Below are 10,146 nucleotides of genomic sequence, written 5' to 3' on the forward strand. Positions count from 1 at the left end.
AGCTACTTGGGTGGCTGAGGCGGGAGAATGGCGTGAACCCAGGAGGCGGAGCTTGCAGTGAGCCGAGATCACGCCACTGCACTCCAGCCTGGGAGCACAGCGAGACTCCGTCTCAAAAAAAAAAAAAAAGATTTTAATTATAAAATCATATTCTTATATATGAGATTACAGTAAGCACATATTAAAATGACAGATTTGTGAGAGGGTGACAAATCCAGTTTCAAGTACAAACATTAACCTAATAAGACTGTTGATTCTAGAGATTTTAGTAGGAACCCTAACTATAAAATGAAGATTTTTGTGATTAATGCTCTAAGCTGCCTCCAACACAGAGCAATCGTATTGCTCTCCTTTGATGAGTGTTTTACATTTGGCTATTGAGACACCATATAAGTGGGAGAAAAGGACAGAAATGTGGCTTTTTCATGTTCCATTATATCAAGCTGAGTGTTCTGTACTGAACTGTTTGTTTTGGATGAAGTGTGGTAGATGAACATTATGTTACTTCTCTCTGCCTGGGATTCTTTTTAAAAGAAATGCCAACCATCTTAGTCAAATTTAGAAGGAAGAAATTAAACAAAGGCTCTAGTGTCTAGTGGGTGACTCTCAGCCCCTCTGAGAGTCAGTCCCTTCTCTTTGTTTCATTTTTAAATTCCCTCTCAGTCTCTTCTCTTTGTTTCATTTTAAAATTCCCAGCTCAGCCAGAACGCTCTTCAACTACAGCAGTTGGTCTCTTAATCCAAGTCAGATAAATGATACAGACAAACCTTACATTTTAATTTTAACTTAAATATAAATCCATTCTTTCTCCAGACTTTTAAATGTATAATTAAAATCTCTGTGTCTCTCTTTCTCTTTCTCTCTCTTTAATGGGTCCTCTGATTGGAATTAGATGTCATCTTCTCAAAATGCATCACCTTCCATTTCTAGTTTTGGTTTCTGAAGGGTGACAACAATTGTGATGCAGTCTGTGTGCAGTGTCCTTCTAAGTTGCCACCTTTTTCTCCCTCAATCTTTTGTAGTCGTCTTGTCTGCTCATAATTTGGACTTATTTTTCTTAGCAGCTCAGGATATTGAGGCTTTCCCAAGAATTCAGTCTGGTTTTCAGAGAAAACAACTCCTTTTTCTCTCATACTCATATCTTATTAATCTGCATTGCAGTCTATTAAATTATCTAATTAGATTGACATACTCAGTTGACTCTGGGGTATGCCAGAACCCAACTGTTGGGAACAGAAGTATGCCAGCAAGGTAGAGATGAGCCTGCTAGCTGCAGGCAGTTAGTGTTACCCGGACATTGGGGAGCATGTTTTATAGAAGACATGGAGAACCCTGGTTAATCCAGCAAGCCAGTTTATGTGTGTTAACAGAGCTTTACTTTTTGTTTGTGTAGGCTTAATCATTTTTAATAGTTTATATATGCGTAAACCCTATTGGCTGCAAAAAAAATGTCAAGTAGGCCTCATAAACTTAGAAAACTTTTAAACCTGGAAAGGGCTCTAAAAGTCACTGAACTAATTTTAAAGCTGAGGGAATAGCAGATATAACACATGACCTGCCCCAGTACATTTGACCAGATAATTCTATGGATTAGATATTATAATCATCGAGGCTCACAAAGACCAGGCACAGCTGTTGACCTAAGACTTGGCATCCATTTCTCTGACCCCAAGTCCCAAGCCCTTCCCGCTGTTTGTGAGCTCTAGGAGTTTGTGGTCTCGTTGGGGTGACAAGCACATGAAGAGAAGTGCAATCCAATGTGTTATGTACTGTGACAGACACTGGAGAGGGCACAGGGACCCACAGAAAACAGGCAAGAAGGAAGACTTTCCAGAGACAGTGGCTTGGGCTGAGTTCTGACAGGTGCCTGGTGAAGAAGTTCACGAGGAGCATTTTAGGTAAGGAGGATCAGCATGAACAATGTCAAGGAAGGGAGAACTTGGGTGGTTTGAAACTCTGGAATGGGGAGAGTTGGGGAATGACGCTGGAGGAATCAGCAAGGTTTACCAGGCTCAAGGGCTTGATAGGGCAGCTGCTGTAGGATTTCCAGCATTAAGGGGCATGAGTAAGTTTGTGTTTAGGATACAACAATCTTGTGACCAAATGGGGGATGGAATTGGTAAACTAAGAGGGGATGGTAGAAATGGAGAGAAAGTGTCAGATTTGAGACTTAGTAGGTAAATCCAACAGGCTCGGTGCTTGACTAGATGTGGGAGGTGAGAGAAAGCCAAAAGCATTTCCCAGTTTACGACTCTATCATAGGTCAGTGCACCTGGGTGCATGATGCTGTTGGCATTGCAAGAGAGGGAGCATAGTTTGGTAGGGTGGGGTGGGAGCCACAGTGAGCTAATTTGGGGCCTGTTGAGTTTGAATTTTCTATCCAAGTAGAGACATTCAGTAGGCAGTAGGATAGATGAGTCTGGTGCTTAAGAGCTTGAAGACTGAGCCAGAGAAAACATTTGGGAGTCCTTAGTGTACACTTGCTGGCTCAACTCAGTAGAATGGTTGAAAGAAGCAAGAAGAATGTAGGACAAGACAATTGGCCAGAGGTAGAACTTGGAAGAATGCCAGCATTTAAGGGACGAGAAGAGGAAAGGGCTGTAGTAAAAGATGAAGAATGGCTCCAGAGGCAGGTCGAGAAGCAGTCAGATCATTGAAGCCAAGAGAGAAGAGTGTTGAGAACTGACCAGCAGATTGAGAACAGACCACTGTGTTTAGCAACACAGAGGTCACAGGTAATGTTCAATTTTGGTAGTAGAGTCAAAAGCCTGTTTAAGAGAGAACAATCTGTTCCCTCTGCTTAAAGTTGGGGCTTCTGCACAGGCCCATCTCCTTTAATTGGTGCATTGGGTTCATGCAGAACTGGGGGAAGACAATAGAGGATGCTACTTGCCACCTGCAACCAGGTCCTTTTGAGCCAGACTAGGCCATGGTTTCAGTAGAGAGGGGTGGGGGAAAGGACTCCTTAACCTCTCTTATTGTTTTCTTTGGATCAGAAATTGAAGGCCCATGGAGACATCCAATAGCAACCTTTTACTTTTCTGGGACAATGACACACAGCTTTCTCCCTAACCTGTTTATAGATACACACATTTATGGAAAGAATAAGCAAACACTTCTAGGTTAAGTTCGCAGATTAAAAAAGGAAAAAAGAATAAGCAAACACACTTAGTTTCTCAAACTTGAGGATTTTGGACAAAGAAACTTTAGACACAGCCTAATTATCAAACAAAAAGAAACGTTCAACGAAGAGCCTTTAGACAGTGCCAAACCTTCCTTCCTCTTTACAATTGCAGCCCATCTTCTAGAATGTAGACAGAGACTATGGGCTCTGATTGTCCTCACTTCTTAATCTCATTCACTCCCGGCACAGAATAACTCAGTGGATGCTGCCCAGTAATGAACTATCCCTCCTGGGGTGGTTCATCCACTGAGTTATTCATTCAGGGAAACTTCCTGAGACCTCTGTCAACACTGGAGAGATTTCACTGTCACCTGGAGACAACTGCCTGGACTGTTGCTGTCGGCCCAGGAAAAAGTAAACATCTCTCACACTGGACTGGCATTGCAAAAATCCATTTGTTAGGTGACAGCAGGTATTATATGAAGTAAGAGGAACATGACTTAATTTTAATTTCAGTAGAATAAAAATTAGGAAAAATTGTGCTTTACGAGAGTACTTAATAGGATAGAGGACTATCTTTGGATGAAATATCTTGTTTTGTTTTTCTAAGGAAATAATAAATATTCCACCATCTTTTTAATGTTAAGCACTGAAAATAAAGTGGGGAGACTAGGAAAACTTACTACTTAAAATCTGAGAACAAATTAGTAAGAGTGTTCATGGGACCTTCCCCCCATCCCCACCCCCAATTCACATTCCACTGGAAATAAGATGGGTGTGGCTCTGTCCAGAAGTACAACATAGAAAAGGTAACTGATGCTTTTTTTCTAGATGTATTTTTATGGAAAATCTTCCCTGGAACCAACAAAACAGGAAGAATAGTGTTCTCTTTTCTCAGTTCTAGAAGTTGTGGTCCTGGATCCTAGGGACCTGAGTTGGAATCCCAGTTCTGCTATTTTCTTGGCTTGTGGACATAACCTCTCTGAGTCTCAATTTTCTTACCAATCAAGAGGTTATAATATAGTCTACCTATAGGGTAATTGTGAAGATTTAATGATATAATGTATGCAAAACAGCCAATAGAGTACAAAATTAAATGTTAGGTTCCCTCCCCATCCAGGGCAAAGGTTTGAGGTGGGAAGAGGTTCAGTGACATCTCTCCAATTTAAATTCACCGATTCTGGTCTTTCCTCTTTTCTGGGTTGGGAGGACTGACTGGGTTGATCCAACTGCTACCAGCTCCAAGAAAAATGGGATAAACTGGGGGTGGGGATGAGGCAAGAATGTCTTTTCCCTGGCTTGCTTGCTGCCTGAGTCAGATTGCATCCAAGAAAGTTCTGCGGTCAAAGCTATAGGTCAGGTCTAGAATGGGTCACCAGGGAAAAGGGGCCTGAGGAGTTGTGTGTGGCCAAGAGGGAGGCGGGTAGCAAGGGCATGAAGTAGTGTATGCAAAGGGCACCAGAAACTTGTCTGCATGAAAATCTCAATCCCATAGCAAATCAGATTCTCTTCAGGGGACTTGGGCAGAATGAAGAAAGTCAGTCACACCTATGAATCTGGTTATTGGTGCCTAGAGTATCTCTGAGAATGGGTTCTGTGTTTGCCACCACATGACACATCCAGTTTCTATTTTTCTCCACTTTTCCTTTTAAGGCCAATGCAACTTGGTCATCAAGAACAGGGTAATTCACAAATGTCTTCTGTTGAGCTAGACTGAGGCACCTGGGAACATCACAGGGAGTCGTGAAAATAGTTCAAAAAGAAGAAACATAGTCCCAGATCGCTAAGCAGAGACAGCAGGTGAAATTTCCTATAGGATTTCCAGAGAAAGCTGCAGGCATGTGAGATACAGGGTCTGATCCATGAAGCAAAGCCACAGAGAGAGAACATGTCTGCGAGCAGAAGCCACAGCTGATATTCAGGAGCACAATCCACAGTGGGGAAGAGGCAGCCTAGTGTAGCAGTGCAGGGCATGGACTTCAGGATGAGGCTGACCCAGGACTGTTCTTCTATGAACTAGAATAAGTTCCTTAACCTCATCCAGCATGCTCATCTTTAAAAGACAAGTAAAATGAAACATGCACTAAAAATTCTCTGGAAGGACACATTAGAAACTAACGTCATTGATTCCATTTTAGAAGACTGCACAGATGGGGACAGAGAAGGGAAAGACACTTTTCACTTTACAGATTGATAAATTTTCATCTTTGAACCAGGTGAACAGGTGATGATAATCTATACCTTATGTGATTACACAGTCCTGACAGATGGTAATTATATATATTTGCTGTTATTGTTGTTAACACAGGAACAGGGACTGGGTCATCTGTCAGTGTTTTTATCCTTTACATAGGCAGCAGTCTCTTTATCACATTTCTAAATCAGTGCCTTACACATACCAGCCTTACGTTATGTTTATAATCAATGGTATAAGTCCAGCCCCTTAAAAGTAGTCTTGTAAATGGGTAAAATGAATAAATAAGTACCACCTCCAAGTTAGATTGTAAAATGGATTGTTTTTATTTTAACAAATTTTAGAGAATTCAATTTTATTATTATTATTATTGTGTTGAAGATGGAATCTCATTCTGTCGCCCAGGCTGGAGTGCAGTGGCACAATCTCAGCTCACTGCAACCTCCGCCTCCTGGATTCAAGCGATTCTCCTGCCTCAGCCTCCCAAGTAGTTGGGATTACAGGTGCATGCCACCACGCCCAGCTAATTTTTGTGTTTTTAGTAGAGACAGGGTTTTGCCATGCTGGCCAGGCTGGTCTTGAATTCCTGACCTCAAGTGATCCGCCCCCCTCAGCCTCCCAAAGCGCTGGGATTATAGGCGTGCGCCACTGCACCAGGTCGAGAATTCAATTCATTGACTGTGGCAGTTGGAAAACTTTTTTCTCAATTTTTTTATTTTGAAAAATTTCAAACCTTCAGAGAAATTTCAAGAATAGTATAGTGAAAGATCATATAACCTTCACCTATCTTCATCAATTGTTTTTTTAAATTGTTATTATTATTTTGTATAGAGACAGAGTCTCCCTATGTTGCCCAGGCTGGTCTCAAACTGCTGGACTCAAGCAATCCTACCTCCTCAGCCTCCCAGAGGGCTGGGGTTACAGACATGAGCCACCCACCGCACCTAGCCCACCAGTTGTTAATATTTTGCCACATCTGTGTTCTCTCTTTCATATACAGGCACAGACACATACATACATGTATTTTTCTCTGAACCATTTGAAAGTTAGTTGCAAACATGACACTTTTATGTCTAAATACCATACTTCAGCATATGTCTTCTGAGTACAAGGACATTCCCCCATATAACCACAATAATCAAACCCAGGAAATTTAACTATTGCCTAAGACTATTATCTAACTATAGTTCATATTCAAATCTCCCCAAGTATCTAGTAATGTCCTCTATAGCTGTTAACTTATTGATGATCTTGCATTGCATTTGTCTCTTTTAGTCTAGATTTAAGTACCTTTGTTTTGTCATTATGACATTGACTATTTTGAAGAGTTGAAGTCAGGTTCCACCCTCCCATCCCTATCCCAATGTCCTTCTATTTGTATCTGTCTGATTCTTTCTTTCTTTCTATTTTTTTGAGACAAGGTCTCACTCTGTTGTCCAGGCTGGAATGCAGTGGCACAGTCTTGGCTCACTGCAACTTCTGCCTCCTGGTCTCAAGCGATCCTCCCACCTGTCTCCCAAGTAGCTAGGACTATAGTCACGCGCTACCATGCTCAGCTAATTTTTGTATTTTTTGTAGAGATGGAGTTTTGCCATGTTGCCCAGGTTGGTCTTGAACTCCTGGGCTCCAGTAATCTACATGTCTCAGCCTTCCAAAGTGAATGGATTACTGGCATGAGCCACTGCGTCCAGCCTGATTGTTTCTTTATGATTAGACTCAGGTTAAATATTTTTGGCAGAATATTACAAATAAGTCATGTTCCAATGCCACTTTTTATAAATGTTTGTTATCCTTCTCTTTTAAATGTGTGAAGCCAGCAGTAATAAAAAGTCTAATATTCTTATTTTCAAATATCTAGCAGGTCAGTTATTGGCAAGTGACTCTTATCATCACGTCATGATTGAGGCAGTAGGCTATTTGTACAGATCACTTGATTTAAGGGTGATCCACCTGGGATCTTCTCATTCATCAATCCATGGAATCCTGCAGTGAGTTTCTATTTCATGTTCCAAACAGAAATATGCTTCTGGTTATTCATGTTATATATATGACCTCTTGACAACTTTTGATCTTTTGCAGCCTTCTGAGAGAAATTGAGTGGATCCGGAGCCGGAGATGTTGGCCTCAAGGTATGAGCCAGCAACATTCTGAGGGTTCTAGGAATGGCTTCTCATTATGGGAGCACTTGCTTAAATTAAACTATCACAGTGCTCAGAGTTCTAATACAGTGAGCTCTGCAATGTGCATGAATGCAGATAAATTACACAGGGCTAGAAGAATGGACTTGGCACCTCAGACAATTTCAGATAAATCAAAATGTGCTGCTGGAAAAGGGAAAAAGAAACCCATTATTTGCATATCTGCTGAGGAAAAGATACAACGGAAGACACAAAATCATGCTGAAATATGGAATGGCTCAGGAAAGGAAGCATCAAACAAAAAGAAAGATTATTCCTCTAACATTTTATCTTTGGGTAAAATGAATGGTTTAATAAAGCTTTCAAGGCAAAGAATTTTGTTAGCTAAAAGTGAGAGTGGAGAAGGCGAAATCACTGCCAATTACCACCATTCCCTGCCACGGCCTCTTAGCACAAAAAACCCTTGGGAATATGAGCTCATATCAGAAAAGTGGCTTTTTCATAGCCCAGATTATATTTCGATATCTCAGAAGTCTTTTTTGCAGAGAAGATTTCACACTGAAACAAAACTGTTGAAGACCTCAGATGATATTAATAAAGAATAAAAATGTATCATGGGCTTTTTGGCATCTGTTGTTTCCACTTGTCTTTAATTAGAACTCTTTTATTGGATATTTTCTTCTAAAATACACAGGATGATAATAACCAAGGTCTGGAAATATGATTATTTAGGCACTTAAACATTGTAACTCATTTTACTTAAGGAGAACAATTTTTAGGTGATTCACATTTCTATGGTAGGTAGAGCAATTTGATCTCATAGTGTTCCATATCCAAAAGTATACAGAAGCAATGTTATTAAAATTCTAATTGTATTATTTTTGCATCGCTGAATTTATGAATTAATTTTCCACATGAACAAAATTTACAATTGCTATCACAACCCTTTTTATGATACACGAAGTAAAAAATATATAATTTGGCATGTAACTAAAATCATAAAGTGAGTTTAAAGTACCAGAGCTCGTGTATTTGATATCATATCTGTTTTAAACATTTTATTGTCTCATTTTATCAGTGATTCGTAAAACATTAACCATTAGCTGTTAAGGATTACTTATTGGCTACTTTCTTCCCTATCACCCGCCTAAATCCTACATACTATATGTTAGGAAGCCAAATGGAAGAATGGGTTCAGTTGTGTGGTTTTAGGAAAGTTATCTCATCTTTCTTGGCCTCGGTTTCGTTACTGTCAGCCCTCTGTATCTGCAGGTTTGCATTCGTGGATTCAATCAACCATGGATAAAAATATTAGAAAAAAAATCAACAATGAAAAGTAATACAAATAGAAAATGCAGTATCACTACTATTTACAGAGCATTTACATTGTATTAGGTATGAAAAGTAATTGAGGCCTGGTGCATTGGCTTGCACCTGTAATCCCAGCACTTTGGGAGGCCAAGGTGGGTGGATTGCTTGAGTCCAGGAGTTTGAGACCAGCCTAGGCAACATGGCGAGACCCTATCTCTACGAAAAAATACAAAAATTAGCTGGTTGTGGTGGTTCACGCCTGTAATGTCAGCTACTCAGGAGGCTGAGGTGGGAGGATTGCTTAAGCACAGGAGGTCGAGGCTGCAGTTCACTGCGATCATACCACTGCACTCCAGACTGGCTGACAGAGAAAGACTCTGTTTTTTTTAAAAAAAAAAGTAATCAAGATGGTTTAAAATATATAGAAGTATGTGTGTATGCAAATACTAGCCATTTTATATAAAGGACTTGAGCATCACCTATTTTGTTACGTATGTATGGGGCAGGTGTTCTGGAACCAATTCCCGGCAGGTACAGAGGGATGACTATATTGTAAAACTGGAGAAATTATGAAGTCTGCTTTTCAGGATTACTGAGAGGATTGCATGAGATACTGCACACAGCAAGCCTTCAATAAATGGTGGTTTAACCCAGATGCCACCTTTTTCCATGAAACACCTCCAGACCCCTCCATCCCACAACTGGAGCATACACTAATGCCTTGGGTTATTTGTCTTAAACTGTGCTCCACCCATTTCACACAAGCCAGTATGGTCTCCTTGGCAGAGTGCCAGCCTTGACGCCTATTCCGCCTACTCCACCTGCACAGCTTGGGAAGTCCTTGCCTTCCAGCGATTTTCAGTAGGGTTCTGGCTGGGCCACATCATTCTTTCCTACAGAAGCTGTGTCTGACTCAGTTCACACAGAATTGCCCCCAGACAAGGAAGTTACTGTTCATTTGGCTTTAGTGGAACCACAGGCACAGGACGGGTGCAGCCTAGCAGGTGTAAGAGAAGACCTGTACACCGAGCCGTTAGCGTGGGCAGGGGCATGAGCTGGGTGACCGTGTTCCGAGGAGCTCTGTTGCCAGGCGGAAATCTAGGGTGGGGCATTGGCCTTCCAGGCTGTGTGATGGTAGTGCCCTTCAAATTTACTGAGGTATCAAGGGGCTGGGAATCTCCAGCCGACATCAGCCCACGAGTGGAGCCTCGGCCCAGCTACCCACTCACAGGTCCTGGATAAATCTAAGCTGGGGATCCGGGACGTCCCAGAGGGGCCCCACGATCCAGGGGAGGTCCAGACTGCCATTAATTAGACTGCCAGAGGCCATTAATGCGGAGAGAGGTCACTTTCTGGGGCCAGGGCCAGGGCAGCTGGGG

At 41.5% G+C, this 10,146-nt stretch overlaps 1 protein-coding gene across 1 annotated transcript in view; it reads left to right on the forward strand.

Moving 5' to 3' along the window:
- Window positions 1-8,067, forward strand: part of LOC105530908 (tetratricopeptide repeat protein GNN-like) — a gene marked incomplete at its 5' end in the record, with an annotated part of 36,020 nt that extends 27,953 nt beyond the window's left edge. The window contains 2 exons of the mRNA XM_011968646.1: window positions 7,177-7,306; window positions 7,398-8,067. Coding sequence (XP_011824036.1) covers window positions 7,177-7,306; window positions 7,398-8,061 — 794 coding nt within the window. The remainder of the gene's footprint in view (window positions 1-7,176; window positions 7,307-7,397) is intronic.
- Window positions 8,068-10,146: the final 2,079 nt, after the last annotated feature.

This window comes from Mandrillus leucophaeus, unplaced genomic scaffold (genome assembly GCF_000951045.1).
Source record: "Mandrillus leucophaeus isolate KB7577 unplaced genomic scaffold, Mleu.le_1.0 Scaffold852, whole genome shotgun sequence".
NCBI classification, from domain to species: domain Eukaryota; kingdom Metazoa; phylum Chordata; class Mammalia; order Primates; family Cercopithecidae; genus Mandrillus; species Mandrillus leucophaeus.